The following is a 22,966-nucleotide window of genomic DNA, read 5'->3' on the forward strand; positions in this document are numbered from 1 at the left end:
TAAAGTATCTTTCCATAATTTGGATCTTCATACCGTAAGTCTAATAGAAAATCATCTAAACATTAAGGGGGTTATTTACTAAAATCCAAATGTATCTAATTTTTTTATTAAACAAAGCTCGACCAAACTCCCATTCACGATTTTTGCCTAATCGAGGGAAAACCTAAATCGTACGTTTTTTCGGACTTTTTTCTCGAATTGCTCTTTTTTTTCGGGTTATTGCCCGAAAACTCAGAATTTTTTGGTTTATTGGGCTAAACCCAGCGCAAACCACAATATTTTCAACTGGGACAGGGACATCTGCTATTGACTTTGACCTTGACAGATTTGAGAAGGTGGATTTTCAGATTCAGGCTTTTTGTAGCATTGGGGTATAATAAATCTCGAAAAATGAACGTTTTTTTCCATGAGAAATTCAAGTTTTTGCCCCAAAAAGCCAGACCAGAAAAAAAAAATCGGGTTTTCATAAATAACCCCCAAAATAAACCCAATAGGCTGGTTTTGCCTCCAATAAGGATTAATTATAACTTAGTTTGGATCCAGCAACGTAACTAGAGGGGGAGGGCCCTGGAGCGGGACGCGCAGCTGGGCCCCCCGCCCCCTCTGTACGCCCGGAACCGGCGAAATTAGTTGCGCGCGAGCTGCTGGGGGGGCCCTGAGGGGTGCGGGCCCTGGCCCAATCGCACCCCCTGCTCCCCCGGTAGTTACGCCACTGTTTGGATCAAGTACAAGTTACTGTTTTATTATTACAGTGAAAAAGGAAATCAGTTTTAAAAATTTGGAATATTTGAATAAAATGGAGTCTATGGGAGATGGCCTTCCCGTAATTTGGACAATGGGTTTCTGGATAACCAATCCCATACCTGTAATATATCAAATCCCAACCTCTAATGTGACAAAAATTGCATATATTGTTAATAAATGTCATTGTAATATGGGTCATTATTAATTGAGAGTTTCCATTTAATAAATCCACTTAGTAGAGTCTCCCAAAAAGAAAAAGCTGTTTAATAAATCCGATTGGCAACCAGAGATTTTTAATTTGTTTTAAACAGGCTACAGTTTTAGTATGCACTAGTATGTACGTGTAATCTGCTGCAAAAAAACGTGGCATCCCTGATGACAAATGCATTCATCCTCGCATGTGACCCACCAATAATTTCCTTTGACTTGTCCAAATCCCATAGGATAATGTAAATGCATTTCATGTGCTACAGCAAATTGTTCTGACACTTATGTCAGTAAGTGAGATTCCGTGACTCTAGAAGTCGTTGCAGTATGACACGTCCGTTACATAATACTGTATGACAGCTCAGAGAGGGCCATGACTGCTGGAAAACACAGGCTTTTCATGCTGAATTATTTTCTTCTAGAAAGATGCTAAAGGTCAGCAACTGTTTGATTTCCTGTGCCACCATCTGAATTTGCTGGAGAAAGATTACTTCGGAATTCGCTACGTGGATCCGGAGAAGCAGCGGGTGAGTTTTTCTTTTTTTTTTAGACTGGTGCTATGGCAATGAATGGCCAAACAGTTGGTTACTTTTCCTGTTTGTTGCAATATGGTGGAGTATTTGTAATATACATTTATAGAGGTATATAATCCCAATAAAAGAAGCCTATTGGTAGTTAATAGAAATTCTCCAGATGTAACCAGTGGGTTCTGACTTAGGCACTAAGAGTGAGGACCTGGGGCATCATTAACCAAATTATTCTGCATTGCTTTCTGCTCCCCTCTTTTTTTCTCATGTCTTAGTTTCTCTTTTTGCTTCTGTACTTTGCCCTATTGTCTTACTCTTTTTTCCTTGTCTGTGGCATGCTCTGCTATATTCTTTTACCGCCCTGATTTTTCTTCTTTCCCTTTTCTGTCTCTCTTCTGCTTTTCCTCCTCTTTTCTGCCACCGAGTTCTCACATTTTGCTCTTTAATGGTACACTTACCCTTGCCTTCCTTCTCTGTTTAACCCTTCGTATTTTTTTCTTCTATCCCCTAATTCGGGGTCCCCAATCTTTTTTTTTTTTTTTACCAGTGAGCCAAATTAAAATGTTAAAAGAGTTGGGGAGCAACACAAGCATGAAAAAAGCTCCTGGGGATGTGAAACAAGAACAGTGATTGGCTATTTGGTAGCCCCTATGTGCACTGGCAGCCCACAGGAGGCTCTGTTTGTCAATACATCTGGTTTTTATACAACCAAAACTTGCACTCAAGCCAGTAATTAAAAAAATAAGCTCCTGTTTAAGGCCACTGGGAGCAACATCCAAGGGGTTGGTGAGCAACATGTTGCTCTGAGCCACTGGTTAAGGATCATGGCTCTAATTCTTTCTTATCCTGCCCTCTCTGTTCTTCTACCAGTCACCGGAGGGTGCTATTATTAGACAACAACACACTGTACTGGGGCCTGGTACACCAGAGAATTGTGGTTGCAGTAAAATTGGATTTTCTGCTATCATGTTGGGTCTGAGCTTTGCACTACTTTCAAAACTGAGATTTGCTGCATGATACAAAGTAAATAAACACAGAATATCAAATGAACAACATTATAAACAGATATGCAATGGGGAGTCTCTTAGGGAAAATAAATACCTTATACAGAAGAAATCTACCGTAAATATATTGTAAAAAATGACTTGCTAACCATTAAAACGAATACCATATTTATTTATATTGCATCACAAGGATAGGCAGCATGCCACAAAGAGAGGAGCATAAAAATAAAGACACAGTGAATCAATAAATACAATTAACTACATTTATTTAAATTCTCAGAATTCATGTCACAACTGCAAGGAACGCCCTAGTCCTAGATAGATTTTACAGCCAAGAGAAAGAGCCTACATAAGAGTTGTATGATGAGGAGGTGGCTCACAATCACAGGGTATTTCATCAGACTCTGATGCCGCCTCAATTCTTAGCTATGGCCTTGCCAAGTTAATTAATAGCATTAGATTTTTACTACTGTATGGACTTTAAAGGGGCTGGCTGCCTTTAAATAAACTTTTAGTTTGATGTAGAGAGTGATATTCTGAGACAATGTGCAGTTGGTTCTCTTTTTTTTCATTATTTATCGTTTTTATTTAGCTTCTTAGTCAACAGCTCTCCAGTTTGCAGTTTCATCAGTTGGACTAGGGTCCAAATTCCCCTAGCAACCATGCATTGATTTGAATAAGAGACTGGAATATGAATAGGAGAGGCCTGAATAGAAAGATGAGTAATAAACAGTAGCAATAACAATACTAATCTGTAGCCTTTCAGAACATTTGTTTTTTTAGATGGTTTCAGTGACCCCCATTTGAAAGAAGGAAACAGTCAGAAGAAGAAGGCAAATAATTGAAAAACTATAAAAAAATAAATAATGAAGGCCAATTGAAAAGTTGCTTAGAATTGGCAATTCTATAACATACTAAAAGTTAACTTAAAGGTGAACCACCCCTTTAAAGGAGAACTTAAGCTTAACTAAAGAAGTAGAATAGAAATACATTATGTTTTGGGCTTCTGTACCAGCCCAAGGCAACCACATTCCTTTAGCATTAATGATCTGTGTCTCTAAAGATGCCCCAGTAGCTCCCCATCTTCTTTTCTGCAGATTCACTGCACATGCTCTGTGCTGCTGTCACTTACTGAGCTTAGGGACCCACTCACTATATACAGTACACATAGAATAGAAATGTCACAATATAAGGCTGATTAGTAATTAATACCAATAATTACTACATGGCAGCACAGAAACCAATGCAATTAGCATGAACATTTAATAATCAGTCCTGTAGCATCGACTTATATTACAGGCCAACCTCATTTTCTGCTTGATAATTAATAAAACCCCTAAGTTTAGCTTCTCAACAGCTGCTCAGAGCCCACTGAGCATGTGAGTGTCACAGACACTTTCCAAGATGGTGACCCCCTGTGACAAGTTTGAAGTCCTGGATCATTGCTGCTATTGACAAGCTGAAACTTTAGGCTGGTGCAATAAGTTCAGTATATAAAATATGGTGTTTTTAGAGATATTCATTTTTAGGGGTTAGTTCTCCTTTTAGGGGATACTGGCCTCAACAACATCACTGCTAACATCATTTCCATGAACTTGTTTATTCCTCCCAGGACATCGGGTACTGGCGTGTGCAAAATATTGGTTCCTAAGGCACAATACTCCCAGAAGTGTCACTATACGGATGGCTCAGGCACATTATTCTCAAAGTGCCAATATACTTTCACGGTTGTTAAAGTGAAAACAAAATCCTTTGCTTCAATAGATCCTTGATATAATTCATTTATTTACTACACAACTTATGGGTAAAGTTATTTCAGGGATACATTGCATTGGGTGAGCGGTGTCAGTATCACAAGGTGAATTACTTGACGACAATGATTATAAATATGTGATAATAACGTCTGTTAAACATATACACTCTTATTTGCAGCACTGGCTGGAATTTACAAAAGGAATCGCTAAGCAAATGCGAGGTACTTATGTGACTACGTTACCTTTTGTGTAAGTGTCTGATGTCTGTTTGCACTGATCTTTCTGTGATCATCTACTCTCCACCTCTAGCTCGGCCCCCGTATGTAATGTGCTTCAGGGTAAAGTTTTATCCCCCGGATCCAGCAGCTCTGAAAGAAGAAATCACTCGGTAAGTTCTATGGATTTAAAGAGTGCAATAGTCACATAATGCTATAGAACACACACCGTATAAAGAATAGCTGCCGCTGCCTGTGATACTACTACATAATAATGACATGAGCCAGTAAAAGGGGTTGTTCACCTTTGCGTTCACATTTAGGGGCAGATTTATCAAGGGTCAAAGGGAATTTTCGAAGTAAAAAAATTCGAAATTCAAAGTAATTTTTTGGATACTTCGACCATCTAATAGGATACTACGACTTTGATTCGAAGTAAAATAGTTTGAATATTCGACCATTCGATAATCGAAGTACTGTCTCTTTAAAAAAACTTTGACTGCAATACTTTATAATTAAATCCGCCGAAGTGCTGTGTTAGCCTATGGGAACCTTCTAGAGCAGTTTTCTAAGTTTTTTGAAGTCGAAGAAAAATCGCTCGATCGATCGCTGAAATCCTTCGAATCGTTTGATTCGAAGAGTTTAATCGTTCGATCAAATGATTTTACGTCGACCGCAAATGGCCAAATTCGATGAAAAAAAACTTCAATATTCGAAGTCGAAGTAATTCAATACGATGGTAAATCTGCCCCTTGGTATGATGCAGATAGTGATATTCTGAGACATTTTGCAATTGGTTTTAATCTTTTATTATTTGTAGCTTTTGAGTTATTTAGCTTTTTATTCAGCAGCTCTCCAGTTTGTAATTTCAGCAATCTGGTTATTAGGGTCCAACTTCCCCCTAGCAACCATGCATAGATTTGAATAAGAAACTGAAATATGAATGGGGGGGGGGTGGATGTAAAGATGAGTAATAAAAATAGCAATAACTATAGTTATAGGCCTACAGCGCGTTTGCTTTTAGATGGGGTCAGTGACCCCCATTTGAAAGCTGAAGAGAAGCAAAAGAATAAGGCAAATAATTCAAAAACTATATAAACTCTCCAGTTTGCAATGTCAGCAGCTATCAGGTTGCTAGAGTCCAAATTAGCCTAGCAACCATGCATTGATATGAATAAGAGACTGGAATATGAATAGGAGAGGGTCTGAAGAGAAAGATGAGGAATAAAAAGTAGCAATAACAATACATTTGTAGCCTTACGGAGCATTTGTTTTCAGATGGAGTCAGTGACCCCCATTTGAAAACTGGAAAGAATCAAAAGAACGCAAATAATTTAAAAACGATTAAAAATAAATAATGACAACCAATTGAAAAGTGAAGAATTAGCCATGCGTATAACATACTACGTTAACTTAAAGGTGAACCACCCCTTTAAGATGCTTACATCTCAAAATAATTCTCACCTTTGCCCTTATTTATTAAAACCATTAAAAAAATGTCAATACAAATACTTATTGGGCCTTATTTATGACCGGGAAGCCTTTAAAGTGGAGCTTGTCTTTGAAGTCAAGTGATCATTCCTTGTTCCTCTAACTTATAAAAATTGCACCTTCTTTTACCCTGACAGTCCTGAGTATGGTCAGAGCCACAGCATGAAAATGTAATATAAGCTTCAGCATACTGAAATATGAGACTTTCTATATACAATCAATTAAAAATTCTGTACCGTTTCTGAAATAATCAAGTTTATGTTCACTATTCCTCTCTCAGCATCTGTTTCTCTTCATTCTGTCTTCATGCAGCAGTTGGGTGTCAGATATTCATTGACCGTTAGATCCAATAGATCTTATAGGGGGCTCCCACTAAGGATAGGTGCCAGTCGTTTCTGTATAGTGCCCTAAGATGACAGCATTGCACGTAATAAAAAATGATGGAAAGTGTCTTTTCTGTGTACTCATCAAGGTACTTGGTTTTTCTGCAAGTGAAGAGGGATCTGTACCATGGGCGATTATTGTGTAAAACCTCTGATGCTGCCTTACTTGCCGCCTATATACTGCAGGGTATGTATACATTGTTCACTCCATTCTTCCAGTACATCTCACAGCTCTAACTTTCTATTTGGTCCCCAAACTATTTTGTGTTTCCTGATTTTCACTGTCTCTTTCCTACCCTTCATGGTCCTGCTCTTCCCCTTATGGCCCTTTTGTTTCCCTCACCACCCATCTCCATTCATTCACGGTGCCCCACCTGTCCCTCACCACCACCCACCCATGCCGTTCCTGTATTGCGCCTCAACATCCGTCTTTCCCACAGCTGAGATTGGGGATTATGACCCTGGGAAACACCCAGAAGGGTACAGCTCCAAGTTCCAATTCCTCCCTAAACACTCAGAGAAGCTGGAGCGCCGGATCGCCGAGATTCACCGGAATGAACTGAGGTGGATAGTGGGTAGGGACTCGGGGTAGTGTAAGAAGGGTTACTGTATTAGGGTAGGATTTAGCTTCAGTAGATTCAACTAATTAAAGGGAGTCATAGTGTGGTGGGTAACTCAAGCTGGGCAGTAGAATAACAACAGATATTCTGTACATATTTATAGATTTATACACACAAAAACACCATACAAATGCAGTAACATATACATGATCCCTCCCTATATAATATATAATGCTTAGTATGCCTTTTCTACAATATAGGTTCATTTTGATATTTTATTGTAAACTGTGGGAGCTTAGCTTGAGAACCATGTGGGTTGAGAGCCTATTTACTATTCTGAATATGGCTAAACTGTAGTAGTCTGTTTTGTAACCTTACTATGAGCTAAATGGAACCTGAAACCAGGCCCACACTGACAATCTGTGAGTTCTGGCAAATGGCAGAGGGGCTGCTATAAGATGCCATAGACAATCACTATTTAGTTGGCTGTGAGGGTTGTTTTGGCCTCTGTGCACTTGAATTGCCAGGGCCTATTTTGACTCCCAGTCCAGACCTGCCTGAAACTAAAAAAAATCTGAAATATTTAAAGGCTAAATGCTCCTGCCCACCCTTTGTGGAGTGGCTTTATTCTAGCTTTGCTCCTCAATTTATGGCTACCAAAGCAACATATAAACCTTGCAGGATCTCAGAATGCAAGTGCTTGGGAGTGCTCTGCTTATCATAGGCATTATAAATATAGGGGTGTCTTTCACCGGTGTGAACTGCGCTCTGCACCTTACTCTGGATTTTCATTCCAGCTCAGGGTGCAACTTGCAATTGCACATGTGATCTATTCAAGGGGCATCATTTTGCAACCCTTAATTCTTGTATTTGTGCCATTGCTAAATTAACTCTTATATTACCAAAAACATCCTCACATCAGTCTGTGCAACATTTATTCCCAAACCATATGACATTGGCCCTCCCTTTGCTGCTATTACAGCCTCTGATCTTTTGGAAAAGCTTTCCATTAGAGGTTGGAACATTGTTAGTGGATAGTGATGAGGAAATCTGCCCTGTTTTACACAAAAACGGAACTAGAGGGGGCGGCCCTGGCGCAGGACGCGCAGCCGGGCCCCCGCCCCCCTCCGTACACCCGGAACTGGCTGGGGGAACATGCGGCGGGCGGACTGCCGGGGGGCCCTGGCCCGCTCGCACCCCTGCTCCCCCGGTAGTTCCGCCCCTGGTTTTAAGGAATTTCACCACAAACCCATGCCTTGTGAAAAAATTCACTCATCAACTTTGGAGGGATTTGCTTCTATTCATGACAAGAGCATATCGGGAATCAGGCCTAGTTCATAGTTACAGTTCATCCCATAGTGCTCAATTAGGTTAAAGGAGAACTAACCCCCCAATAAGAAAAGCCCCATCTACTACCCTAGATAGTTTCCTCTCCCTGCTTCCTCCCCGCATAGTTCATTATTCCAGGGCTTTTCTTATTTGGGGGGGGGGCAGCTGGAGGGTAGCAAGTTGTACATTAAAGAATTGCATACATTTTCCCTTAGATTGGGGCCCTAAGCTTACCTGTAATGCTCACCCAAACAAAAAGCAATAAACCCCACAAGCATAGCATAGAATTATTTTGCTAACATTCATAAAACATCATTTAAATTATATTTTTAACCCACACAAACTTTCTTTAGACACCACACATCAGATAAATATGGTCCAAAACACCAAGCAAATCTACCTTACCCATCACTTAAATGCTTAGTGCTGTAGTCTGTAACCAGAGGAGACTAGTGCACCAAAATGAGCGATAGGAATTGTACACAGTGATATGTGATTTCAATTCATTTGATTATTCTGTGTTGTTTGCTTTTAATGTGAATCTCCCTATGCCAGTCTGTGTCACACACTCACTTTCTTTCATATCTCTCTGGGGCTCATTTACTAAGCTGGTGCAACATCACAAAGGCTGCTAGAATAATATTTGCCTGCCATGACCTGCACTGTCCCAATCTTTTGCTTGGGAGCAGATAAATTAGTAGTTGCTACTGCTTTGCAGAATATGTAATGATCCTGTGTGGCAGACAATAAAAAGAAAACAATCTATGGGCAAAACACAAGGGCTTATCTATCAATACAGTAATTTTGCTTATGTTCATAAGCGCAGGCGGCAAAGACACCTAGGGGATTATTTACTAAACCTCAAATTTTGAATAATCTGATAATTTGAAAAATTTGGGGTTTTTGGGCAAAACCCCCCAACAAAACAAGCAAGTCAAGAGATAAGTCTGAAAAAACTGCACAATTCAAGTTTTTGCTCGATTTTATCGAGCTTTTTTCCATCTGATTTATTCTTGTTGTTTTAATGATAAATAAGGCAAAATTGGGTATGGGAGTTTGGTTGAGATTTTTTTTATTGAATTGAGATAATTGAGATAAAATCGGATTTAAGTGTGAATGACGCTAAAGTGTGCCAGTGGGCACTTGCTCTTGAAAATGAGCCCTATGGTTGTGCTGCATCTCCTTAATAATTGACCCCCTTTGTTTTTCACTAGTTATTAGCTATTAGTATTGCCTGCTCTCTTTCTTTTCCCAGAATGCCTTTTTTTTGCCTGTTCTGACCACCTCGAAGTATAGATTCCATGTCTTTCTGTGTGTTACCCTTTCAGTGTTTGTATAACTCGACTTGTCTACTTATTCCATGTGCCGACCATTCTCTCTCTAACTGTACTTGTTGCAAATTTCTATTATTAGTGGGCTGAACCCTGCAGCATCTGAACTGTGTTTTCTGAGGAAAGCTCAGACACTGGAGACATATGGAGTTGATCCCCATCCATGTAAGGTATCTCATTCAAGGAACAGCTTGAGAATCTTGTCTTGCTCTCCCCCCCCCCCTTCATCCAGGTTGTCCCTATGGCTTTTTATTTAATGACCCGCTTGCCATAGGCCTCCGCTTTCTCTCTTTATTTACCCTTCATTGCTTCTCTGTTTATCATCCAATATCAACCTCTCCTGGCATCCTTTTCATTCTAGTGTTGCCTAGTCTCCATAGTTATTTTGTGACCCCCTTCTAACTTTCAGGATGTCTCTGGGAATTCGGCATTTCTTGCATTTACCCCATTTGGATTCATCGTGTTGCAGGGAAATAAAAGAGTCCACTTTATAAAATGGTGAGTAATTTTTATATTCGGCTTCTATGGTCACTTATCGTTTTCTTTTGCCATATATATATATATATATATATATATATATATATATATATATATATATATATATATATATGCACAAGTAACATCACTCCGAGGAATGGGATAGTCAAAGAAACAAAAAATGATATATAAACTACATCGGGTTTATTTTATCCGACGTTTCGGTTCTGTGTTAGAACCTTCCTCAGAGACCATCTCTGTTCCCTGAGGAAGGTTCTAACACAGAACTGAAACGTCGGATAAAATAAACCTTTTTTGTTTTTTTGACTATCCCATTCCTTGGAGTGCTGTCACTTGTGAATATACATTTCGCTCTAAAAATGTACTGGCACCCAGGCTTCTTCGGACATGGTTGTGCGTTCCATTCATCCAATATATATATATATATATATATATATATATATATATATATATATATATATATATATATATATATATATTTATAGGTTGGCGTTACTGAATGCCTCTTTCAGGCCCACTGTGAACATGCTGATGGCTCCCCTACTGAACCACATATGTTTTTCATCTTCATTAGGCCTATTACATCCCCCTTGCTCCTCTCCCATCCTGCCTTGTTTTCATTAAATAAACGAATTCTGCCCCAGAATAACTGGCAGACGTTGCGGAGGTCAGCAGCTTTCATCTTGCCTGCCATAATGGCTGCATTACCACCAGAAATGTTGTTGTCAGGCTAAGGGACTGATTTATTAATCCTCAGAAGTTACCACTCATTAAATCATGATTAAGACATATAGATTCAACTATTTATTTCCCACAATTTACTGAATAATTATCTGGAATGAATCAATCTTCTTGCATGAAGTACACCTGAGAGAATAATCAGATGCGGCCGCTATCCGACGGGATTATTAACCCTGCACAATCCATATCTGGCCGAATTTCGGGCAGATATCGATCGGGGAAGCCGATTGGAGGGCCCTACGCACGGGCAGATAAGCTGCTGAGTCGGTCTGTCGGCAGCTTATATCGGTCCCTGTATGGCCAGCTTTTGGAGCCGAGCAATAGATCAGAATGACATGAGGCTGCTCAAAGCAGTCAAACACTGTCACGATTGATAAATGTGACTTACAGGAAAGCTTTAATAAATGGGCAAAACACCAAACTGCTGGAAATTCTTTTATGTCCATTTTTTCTCCATAATTTGCATTTGTCTCTCCCTAATATCAGTACTCCTTAGTACATTGTAAGTAGACATTTATATAGCTGCATCTCAAAATGAGTAATTTACTTATGTCCTTGCCTAAGTATAGGAGCACTGAGTCTGCCTCATGAATACATTGCTGCCTGCACACAACAGTACTTTATTCACGAGGAACTAGTTGGGGAGGCATAACACCTACATGCTTCTCCCCCATTGAATCCACAGTGGAGCAAGTTAGTGCAGTAAGTCACAGGTTCATTCTATACGGTGTCTAACGGACATTTCCTCTTTTGGTGGCCATTGAATTTGAATATATCTAAAGCTGACATTCTTAATTGCAAACCTCACACTAAAATCAGCAGGAAAATTAATAGGAATCAGAGGGTGGTTTATTGGCCTTAAAGTGCAGTTATGTTGAAGAGCAGAAGCATTATCATGTGCTGAATATGAAAGATCTACTGCATGTTTTGCTGTATGGTGTATTCTCTTTGTGGTTTAACTTTCTCACTTGTATTTTGTTATCCCCTCCCTCGCTGCACATTTTCAGTGTTTCTCCCTTGAAAGCCTCCTTTATTTTCTTTTTCTGTTTCAGGAGCGATGCCACAAAAATGAAATTTGAAGGGAAAACTTTTCATTTGTACATGAGAGAGAAGGAGGTAAAATAATGAGTATACTTCTATGTACAACAGTGACCAGTGAGGCACAGAGATGATGATTATAAGACTCAGCAAACAATATGTATATGCAGAGGAAGCCGGCTGAACTTAATATAACTAGACAGTATAAAGTAGAATCAGATACAGGATAAGATGCCCAGACTGAGAGAACACAATAGGAAACATTGAGCTAATTGGGGGAGAAGAGGCTAAGGGCCATTGTGGGGAATGAGTGATATGAGAGCCTGGTGCACACCTGGATAATCTGTAGGGAATGGAGCTCAAGGGACGTTTGAAGAAATAATTGGGAAAAGCACAGTTAGTGTCTCAGGTACAGAACAATGGTCCCAAAATAGAATGCTTAAACATAGCCGTGTAACTAATGAAGCATAGAGGCGTACATGATCCATCTCTTTCATGTGCTTTGTTTACGACTACAGGAAAAGCGCTTGGTGCTCACATACTTGGCTCCAAATCCAGAGGCCTGCAAACACCTGTGGAAATGTGGGGTGGAATATCAGTCATTCTACAAGTCAGTGTTCCTATAGTGTTCTTATACCCCTCTTACCTTGGCTGTGCATTCACCTACCCTTCACCACTTCTTGGTCCTAATACAAATATACTGTCATGTCATGACATTATTAAAAAAAAAATACTCTGCTTATAACCCTCAAGACATAACTTAATGCATATATTATTCACATTTAGATGGATTATCAAATACACTTACCCTTGCATCTGTACCTGAGCTGTTCTTTGTATTTACCTGGGCTGTCCTTCATCCTTCTGTGGGCTGTGTTTTATCATTCCATTGGTTGTCCTTTCTCTTTCCTTGAAGTATCATTGACTTCCTGAATGCTGACCTCCATTTTATCTTGGGATATTCTCTAGCTTTCCATGGTTTGTCCTCCAGCTTTCACTTAGCTGTCCTTCACCTTTTTTGGCCTGCCTTCCTATTTTCCCTTTACTGATCATATTAACCTAGCTGAACCTCCACCTGATATTTTTTATATCCCTGGGCATTTTTCCACTATAGTATTGCCACCCTCTAGTTCTCCGTCAGCTGTGCTTCTTTCTTCATGTTGTCCTCCAAATTTCCTTTACCTATTTTTTAGACTAGAAAACTCCAACCAAGTTCGCACAGTTTCCAGCAGTAACTTATTCTTTAAAGGCAGCAGATTTCGATATAGGTAAGTAGAGATCAAGGAACAGAATGTACTAGTTTCTTACTAGTTTCTTCTACCAGTACAGTCTGTGGCTAATGCACTAATAACAGAACTACACAGAGACATTATTCTTTCTGTCATGTCTCTTTTCATAACATTCTGCAGGACTCATCACTTTGTAACTTAACATGCAGTATCACCCTATTGCTATCTACACCTGCTAACCTAGCTCAGCCTTTGCTTTCCTTCATTCTCTTTATTGAACCTTATCATGAAACTGTAATGTATTATTTCTATCTTAACTTTTTTCATGCCACTGAAAGTTGTGACCCACAAATAGACTAAAGCAGCCCCCTAAACCAACGTGTAGGTTAACAATACAGACAGGGATGGACTGGGCTGACGGGACACCGGGAAAAAACCTGGAGGGCTAGCAGACCCAGACCTGTTCCCCACCTCACACTATTGCTGTTCTCCCTTATCTCACCCTGATTGCGGCTCTGATGGAAAAGAACAAGGAAGATGCAGGGGGGGAGGAGATGCAGCCCCTTTGGCATTTGCCAGAATCCACAGATTACCAGTCCAAGCCTGATGCCCCTACTTTGACACTATTATTTTACACTACTTCAGACCTGATGTTTTCCTGTTGCAGCAAGGATACAGGTTAAATGTAGAGGGAAACGGACCTGCCACAACTAGGTTGTACCTCAGGTTTTCTGAAGAAATGCCCCTCACCAGGGTTTGAATGTGCAGCTTACTTAGCTTACTCGCTGCAAAAACAACACTCTCACTACAGTCCCCATTCCACTGTCTCAGTGGGCTTTAAATAATTATAATTATATGGGGGACCTTCTATTCAGCCTGACTCCCTTGCTTTATTAGTAATCTCAAATGCCACCTGTAATGTATCTCTGCCCTTTCTCCTGATCATACCATTTGGTTCCAGCTCTCCTTAATTTTCTACTCTGGATAAACCTTCAATTTTCTCTAATTCCTCTGACCTCCTAGGCTGCTAATATCTTAGAAACCACTACAAATAGATATTGAATGTAAATGTCATTTTCACACCTCATCTTAAGATATGGTTTTCTTTGACTTCTTAAAGGGAATTCTGCACTGAAATCCATTTTTCAAAAGAGCAAACTGATTTTTTTATATTCAGTTTTGAAATCTGAAATGGGGCTAGACATATTGTCAGTTTCCCAGCTGCTCCCAGTCATGTAATTTGTGCTCTGATAAACTTTAGTCACTCTTTACTGCTGTACTGCAAGTTGGAGTGATATCACCCCTCCCTTCCCCTCCCCCCAGCAGCCTAACAAAAGAACAATGGTAAGGTAATGAGATAGCAGCTCCCTAACACAAGATAACAGCTGCCTGGTAGATCTAAGAACAACACTCAATAGTAAAAGCCAAGTCCCATTGAGACTGATTCAGTTACATTAATTAGAAGAAATAACAGCCTGTCAGAAAGTAGTTCCATCCTAAAGTGCAGGCACAAGTCACATGACTGGGGCAGCTGGGAAACTGACAGTATGTCTAGCCCCATGTCAGATTTCAAAATTGAATATAAAAAAATCTGTTCTTTTGAGAATTGGATTGCAGTGCAGAATTCTGCTGGAGTAGCACTATTAACTGATATGTTTTGAAAAAACGTTTTCCCATGACAGTATCCCTTTAATCTTAGCAGAGTGTATGTCTTCTTCTCTTTCCAGTGGTAGAGTTGCTAAGGAAGTTATGGAATCAAGTGCCAAAATCAAGAGAGAACCACCTGAAATCCACAGGTAGTCCCAACAAACACAGTTATGACTGTATATAAAAACATCTAGATGATTCTATATAGCAACAAGCTCCTCTTCCAAAATCAGTGGCCAAGTATCACCTCGACCACTTGTTCACACTCATTTCCCAATCGACTGATTTTGTTCACAAAGTCTAATAATTCCCCTTTATACTCCAATAGCAGTGCATGCTTTATTACATGCATACACTAATAATTATATAGAGAGAAATCCAAATATGCAATCAAGCACAGCCACAAATACTACATATAGTCAAGGTACTGAAAGCTGTAACTGAATACTGGGGAAGGGGGGGTATATATATATATATATATATATATATATATATATATATATATAGATATATATAGATAGATATATATAGATATATATATATAGATATATATAATTTTAGGTGCCCATCACCTTTTTTTGTGTCTACAAAATTCCAACTTCCATAACAGAGGGTTCTAGGGCTGTTGTACTTGGACCATGTATTGTATAAAATAAATTTATACAATTTCCTAACTGTTGCCCATCCAAGAAACCATACCTACCAGTCTGAAGTAGTTGAGCACAATTCAGAAACACATGCTTCTTGTGGGAATCTAGTGAAAGATTATTGAGACAAGAAAAACACAGAAAAATGGCCAATAATCATGCTTTCATAGCAATTTTGGCAATAGTGACAACATATGGACAAGTGAACTACCACTTGTTATTGTAATTGTAAGAGATGGACCCTGGACAAATGCCCATTTATTAAAGTTATAAACCTTATTATAGCCTAGGGGTCATCTTATTTCTTCCTCTTCCTCTGTCTTTTGTGTGCTTTTGAAGGGTCTTTTTTTAGAGTTCTTTTTGTAACCATGGTTTTTTAATGACACAGGATGGGGATGGTGCCAAGCCGCAGTTGTCCTTCAATCAGTCACGGGCTAAGATTGAGCAGCGTGCCCCGCACACGAAGGAGAGCTGTACATATATCTATCATGGAAGGTGTGTGCTATGGTGAAAAGGTTTGGAGTTTAGGCTTAGTGTCACACTCTGCTATACATGCATAGTAGTTGTTCATATATATATATATATATATATATATATATATATATATATATATATATATATATATATATATATATACACACACACACACACACACACACACACACACACACACATACATATATATGTTCATTTTTCCAGAGTCACCCTGATGTGTTAAAACTGTTATGTCAGAAGTTAAGGGATTGCTAGACCAGAGCCGTGCCAAGTAGTATGGCTGCCTGAGGCAGTGCTCCATGGTCCAGCAGCCTCCCACCTCGTCCCCTACCCACTTGCACCAGCAACCACCTCCCCTTCTGTCGCCGCTTCCAGCGTTGGACTGGCCCGGCGGGACACAGGAAAAAACCCGGTGGGCCCCGACCCTCATGGGCCGTGCCGGGCCAGACCCCCTCTCCCCACATGGGATTCCACAAAATAAAATATTTTGGCGCCGATTCGCCTGCGGCGCGTGCGCAGAGTGCGCCTTCAAGTGTGTGCACCAAGCAGTGCCGCATAGTAGGGAGCCGGCGGTGAGGCCGGAGGGGGGCCCTGGACAGCAGTCCCGGTTGGCCCCCCAGTCTGACCCTGGCCACTTCCCCGGGTGCACTCTAGGCACATACCTACCCTGCCTTGTACATGGAGTTTTTTATTTATTTTTTTTAAACAAAAAACTTAGGTATTGAAGTAACTTTGGGGAAGCCTAACATATTGGCACCCCCAGCAAATTCAGGTTTCCTTGTCCCTTAAAGGAGAATGAAAGCTTACCCCACATAGTTTGCTGGAATGTAAGACCTCCTGATAGTGTCCTGAATCGCTAGGTTTTTATTGCTGTAAAGGCATTCAGCTACCCATAAATCATGACTCTAGCTGTCCAAACTGCAGACCCTTTTTCTCATGCGATAAAAGTCCCTTCTACAGAAGGAGCATGAAGGATCAAAAGGAGCATGTGCCATAATGAGAGACAACAGAGATACTGCCCGTGGCAGTGGGGGAGTGGAATGTTAGCAATGGAGTGACGTCACTGTACTTCTACGGAGAGCTTTGGAAGACGAGCGTGCAGAGAGAAAGGAAGCAAAGTAAGGGGAAACAGTGAGTGCTTAGAACACTGTTAGAAAATAATGTTAAAATAAAACAGACTTAATTTTAACCTTTCCTTGTCCTTTAAGGTATACTAAAAAATTGTGCAAATAACATATGAATAGCATTATCCCTTTCTGTGCCGATGTGGTAGATCCTACTGTTCCCGGTTTCTGTCTGTGCTGTCTGTTTTCTGACAATATATGAAAATCCACTGCTGCACACCACTTACTTGCATGTAGGGTGCATTCAATTCCCAGACAGCCTCCAAGTCCAAAAGTATCCAAGCTGTACAAAGGGAAGAAGCTCACCAATTCATACAGGCTTAAGCCTTTTTCTTGTTTATTGCAGACATTGTGGCACAAGCTTTCAGGAACCAACCCCTTCTACCTGAGGAAGGGGTTGGTTCCTGAAAGCTTGTGCCACAATGTCTGCAATTAACAAGATGAAGGCTTAAAGGGGACATGTCAACAAAACAAAATAATTCAAAATCCTATTTTATAACATTAGTCAAGCAAAATTAATTTTAATTACACAATATAAATTATTTTCCTTCAGTCTGGGAATTCATAATTCTAGCAAGCAGGCAGGAGCCATTTTGTGGACACTGTTATTATGGCAAGTCTTTTATCATTTCAGAATCTTGTTTATGCCCCAGAATGGGGGACCCAATGTCCATTCCCATGCCCTGGCTACACAATTAAATAGTTAAGAGAACGGGGGAATGTGGGAAGAGCAGTGACATCTAGGAAGTGCTGAATGGAAAGTGAAAGTAATTGTCTGCCCCGCCTCTATACCCATGGCATAGAGGAGTGGCAGACAATATTTGATTGACAGCTGACATTTTTAAATGAGCTTACAACAGCTATGAATGTTTTAATAAAAAATAGAAATTGAATTTCAAGTTTAATTTGAAAAGGACTTTTATTATACAGATTTTTGTGTCTGGGTGAAAGGTCCACTTTAAGCCCGTATGAATTGGTGTGCTTCTTCCCTTTGTATAGCCTGTTTGCTTACAACAGTGCAGCAAGATGGAAGAGAAGCCGCCATGTAACACTTGCATGTAATTTGCAATTATGCAATTTTTTGGTACCAAAAAGGTCACCAGCATGACTCTTGTGGACTACAAAGATTCTAATATTATATCTTATTTTGTATATATACATTAATGAACATGCTGCGGTTATACAGTAATAAAAGTGAGGGTTGACTGGATATCTGTAAGTGGAAAGCAGCCAGTACATATAAGTGTATGATAGACTGTGGTTGGATAATGTAAGATTGACAGGTAAAAGAAAACGGCATCTGAATTGGTGTGAGAGTTCCAAGTTGCTTCTGTGCGAGTGGGTGTGAGTGGGTGTAAGGGGTAGAGGCAGTTTCAGTGCATGGGGGAGTTAGTGTATGGGAGTGGGAGTGGTTGGCAACAGCTGAACCCTGGGTTTCCTGAGCTCAGTAATAAATATATTCATTCCCAAAATAGCTGCTGAGAGTCAGAAGCTTCACCTTGTATGTCAGAGAGGAGTGGAAGAGGCGGGGGAGACTCAAAGAGGGTGTAGAGAGACATGGATGAGCAAAGAGACAGAGCAGGTGAAGGAAGGCTGAGGCGGCAAAAGGAACCGTGGATGTGAAAAGAAAGTGCCATCAGGAGAGTGTCTATTAGAGAGAGACGTAAACCAGAGGCAGAAAGAGAGAGCAACAAGAAAGTGAGACCAGGACAGTCTTAGGCTGAAAGAGAGCTGTTTCAGGGCAACAGAACTTCCTTACATAAATACAGGAGATTTTGGAGAAATCTGTGAGGAGCACCTTCATCATGGTAAAGTGTCTTATCCGCATCAGGACCAAGGTGAACGTTCACCTGCGCATGATCAATCACTGTTACCGTGATGTTAAGGTCCGTGTGTTGAATTTGGGGCCCCGGCTTCTAGGAAGGGCTCTCGGGGCACTCCCCCTTTTCCCAGCTCTTACTGGGGGTGTCCCAGCGGCAGCAACAGCGCCAGCAGCAGAGAGAAGCAGGGAGACTGCAATATCAAGCGAAATCCGGAATTTGCAGCCTGAACCAGCCCAGTACCTAAAGGGTGTGTAGAGCTTTCTGTGTTCTACGCATAATTTATATATGTTTTATTAATATTTGTCTGTCCATATGAGTATTTGTCAGTCATAGCTTCTAAGGCCCATTTATGGTAAGGTTGTCTATCAAGATTTCTGATATCAATGCGTGTACTAATTTATGTGGCACAACTGGCATGGAAAAGATACATGACCCCAACACAAGCAAGCCACTGAAATAATATTTTTGGATTTGGTCTTGGGGCTGCTGTGCTACTTCCCATGATCAGCAGCCATTTCCAGGTCTGGACTGGGAGTAGAAATAGGCCCTGGAATTCCAAGTACACAGAGGCCCCCCACCAGCCCACTAAACAGAGACTTTCTATGGCACTTTACAGCAGCCCCTCTGGCATTTGCCAGAACCCACAGATTGCCAGTCCGGGCTGCCTATACCTCTTTAATGAGAGCCCCCCTTTACTATTCCCATGTACTGTCTTGGTTACTCTAACACAGCGATCCCCAACCTTTAGAACCCGTGAGCAACATTCAGAAGTAAAAGGAGTTGGGGAGCAACACTAGCATGAAAAATGTTCTTGGGCTGCCAAATAAGTGCTGTGATTGGCCATTTGGTAGCCCCTATGTGGATTGTCAACCTACATTGAGGCTTTGTTTGACAGTGCACCTGGTTTTTATGCAACCAAATCTTGCCTCCAAGCCTGGAATTTAAAAATAAACACCTGCTTTGAGGCCACTGGGAGCAACATCCAAGGGGTTGGAGAGCAACATGTTGCTCATGAGCTACTGGTTGGGGATCACTGCTCTAACACAACCTCCTTCAACCCCCAGGCATAATACGCTGGTATGCAGGATATCTGCTATACATACAGATGCAGTTTAAACCCCCTTTAACTGCACATAGACTGCACCCTGGGAGAACAGAATGAGGATGTTTGTATTGGAAGAAAGTTCAGGAAGGTGAGGTGGGGTTATACAGCTGGTAACCATGGGAAGCAAAAGAAAAGCTTTTTATTCTTTTTTTCTATAAATTTTAAAAAAAAGACAACAACCAAAAATGCTCAAAAACCAACAAACAAATCCCCATTATTCAGTCCCTTCCTTCAGTAGTACAACTGCAGCTTGTCAAGTTATAGTTGTGCAACAGCTGCTATCCTAATGGTAGCCTGTGCTTGATGGTTGGCTGCTAGAATGTCCAGTCTATTTCTGGTTTCCTTTTCTTACACCTTGTTGTTGCTGACTCTAGCTGTTCTCTTGTTGCAGGTCTGGAGGCTCTCCGTGACAGTGCTCATTCAACTCCTATTCGCTCCTCTGATCACCTGGATGTTTTGTCACTTCATGCTTCCCAAGAGACAGTGATCAGCGATGAAGCTTACACCCCAAGCTGCAGCATCCTCCCCACTCCTGTGAGCGAGCCTAACCTGGAGCTGACAGTTGGACAGCAGGTGAATGGTACTTCGTGCAGCCCACAGAATGATGAGAGCGATGTGGCTTCAACCCCTGTCTCTGATGCAGAAATTCCTCCACCAGCACTACCTGGGCCAGACGGAGCCAGTCCTGTTGAATCTGAGCCAGAGCAGGCCAATAAGTTCCTGCAAAGTGTTTTTCGACTGCTGGCAGTTACATTCTTTCTACTGTTGGTGCTGCTACTGCTGCTGGTTATATTGGCAGAGTCTGAGCTGGAGTTGGCATTCTTACGGGACATTCGGCTTACGCCGGAATTTCAGCAGTTTCATTATCAATACTTCTGTCCCTTACGGCGATGGATATCTTGCAAACTGCACCCTTTTCTGCGCCTCATTGACTCCTGAGGCCATAATAAGAATGCAGTGAGCCCTCTGTGATCTAGAGGCGTGCTGTCTTCCAGTGTCCTCCCTTTCTCACCCTCTCATGGCTCACAAGCCCTTGGCTGGATGCAAGAAAAATAATGCTGTGCTGGGGGTGGGTGGGCTCATATGTATAGTGGCTACTTAGGAATTAAAACTGTGATGTGGGGTAAATTATTCCCCCAATACAGTGGTTTCCAAACCTCTCCCCTCTCCCAACAGTGCATGATATTGGGATATTCATACAGCATTACGTGTGTTGTGATCAGCATCGCTCATTCACTTGTTGAATCAGCACATCGGAGACTATGCTAAAGTAAATCACTGCAGGTGGCACTTGGCTTAAGTAAATCACTGCAGGTGGCACCTAAGGAAAAGGAATTTACTTCATTTATTTGAAACTGATCAGCCATAAAGTGCAGGTGTTGCAGGCCGGTTACTGGTTTGTCAGATGTACATGGCAGTGTATTTGACCTGATTAGCAATCTGCCTGGCAGCAATAGACTTTATTAAGAGTCCAGTGGATGGGATGGCAACCCTAGCAGAGGAGGAGTTTGGAAACCACAGTCCTGAATCAGTATAATATGTGCATGAGGGATCCCATCTGCTCTGGGTTCATTTTAAGCTTCGCAGTTTCATACATATTCACTTGTTTTGTGCCGGCTCAGCTCCAGGAAATATTTGTTTGGGCTTTTCTATTCCAACGCAGGTTCCTATTAGAAAGGGAAATACTACAAATTCATTCAGTCAGAAATACTGGCACACATTGTAACTCCTGAAATGTAAATACCCAGGCAGCCAGGCTCCCAGCATACTCTAACGTTATTATATAGGGTTAGAGAAACCTGGCCATTGTAGTCAACATCAGGGATGAAAGTTTTAAGGCAACAATAAAAAATGTCCCCAATTCTCCTGGGGGATTGGTTCAGTTATACAGGATACTCCAGTGAGAATTGTGCCTTCTCTATGTGTATGTGCCCCCAGTTTCAGGTTCTTTATTTCTGCAACTGGAGCTTTTGGTTCAAGCACACGGGCAGATTCGGGGAGATTTAGACTTCTGGCGACTAATCGCCTCTTCCTGGGGGCGACAATCACCCCAATCTGCCTTTCCCCTGCCTGCCGCCTGCTATAATGACAAAATGCCAGCACCAATGCTCGATTTCTGAAGTCGCCCGAAGTTGCCTCACGAGGAAGGAGGAAGTAATGACCCTGACACATAAGGAGATTAGTTGCTCCACAATTAATCCCCTCTAGCATGGGTGGCTAATCTCCTCTAATGTAAATCATCAGTGTGACACATACGAGTTACTTCAACTTTCCAAAGTTGCTTGGGTTTTATTCAAATGAAAAAAAAAAAACTCCAAAATTCACAAATTAAAATTTTTATAAATAGGCCTCAAAGTGTTTATAATCCTTCTTTCTAATAAGAGCGAGGAGGAGAATTTCATGGAGCCGACCTGGCAGAAACCAGTGAATATGGAAGAGAGAAAGGGGGGATAGTTGAGGATATGTTTTACATTTGCACGGATCCGAAAACTGGATTGTCACAGCTCATATGTGCAGATCTGCCAAACAGAAGCATGGAGCAGAGACGTTTTCCTGCTGTGCTCAGTCATTAGGGTTAAGCTACAAAACTGCGTTGATGGGTCACCCTAAATAGAACACAATGCAGTCTATGGTCCAAGCAGCTGGTGCATCTACCCTGGGGGATTACATACAGTTACAAGCACTGTCTCCAGCCTTGTGAGCTTTGCAGGCTGCAAGAGAGAGAGATATGGTCAGATTACTAAATGCCCATTGCTCTTGTCAGTCTCTGCTTTTTCCTCTGATCTTGCCATAAGTCTCAAATGTAGCCTTGGCCTTAGTTGGGCTGTAGAATGATACTGTGTAAGGAGGTGCAAGATTGTTTTTAAGCAGGTGAGAGATACCTGTGTATCAGGAGGACGTGGGAAGTCTCTATTCTGGTTTATCCATGAATTGGGTATGAATGCAAGGTAATAGCAGGTGATAAAAGAATAGAGGTGTCTGTTTTGGCTGCATTATATATTTTAGGACAGAAAAAGCTGGGTTTCTCATATATTTGTATTTAGAGGAATAAAGAGTTTGTGTCCTAAATGTGT

General features: G+C 41.0%; 1 protein-coding gene across 1 annotated transcript in view; it reads left to right on the top strand.

Annotated features, from left to right (window-relative positions):
- frmd5.L (FERM domain containing 5 L homeolog) overlaps positions 1-22,040 on the top strand; it is a 37,438-nt gene extending 15,398 nt beyond the window's left edge. Inside the window, exons 2-14 of the mRNA XM_041586929.1 lie at positions 1,374-1,478; positions 4,415-4,457; positions 4,546-4,624; positions 6,415-6,512; positions 6,766-6,889; positions 9,628-9,715; positions 9,955-10,043; positions 11,837-11,900; positions 12,341-12,432; positions 13,016-13,090; positions 14,779-14,847; positions 15,734-15,840; positions 20,284-22,040. Coding sequence (XP_041442863.1) covers positions 1,374-1,478; positions 4,415-4,457; positions 4,546-4,624; positions 6,415-6,512; positions 6,766-6,889; positions 9,628-9,715; positions 9,955-10,043; positions 11,837-11,900; positions 12,341-12,432; positions 13,016-13,090; positions 14,779-14,847; positions 15,734-15,840; positions 20,284-20,831 — 1,581 coding nt within the window. The 3' untranslated portion in view covers positions 20,832-22,040. The remainder of the gene's footprint in view (positions 1-1,373; positions 1,479-4,414; positions 4,458-4,545; positions 4,625-6,414; positions 6,513-6,765; positions 6,890-9,627; positions 9,716-9,954; positions 10,044-11,836; positions 11,901-12,340; positions 12,433-13,015; positions 13,091-14,778; positions 14,848-15,733; positions 15,841-20,283) is intronic.
- Positions 22,041-22,966: the final 926 nt, after the last annotated feature.

The sequence above is a fragment of the Xenopus laevis genome, chromosome 3L (genome assembly GCF_017654675.1).
Source record: "Xenopus laevis strain J_2021 chromosome 3L, Xenopus_laevis_v10.1, whole genome shotgun sequence".
NCBI classification, from domain to species: domain Eukaryota; kingdom Metazoa; phylum Chordata; class Amphibia; order Anura; family Pipidae; genus Xenopus; species Xenopus laevis.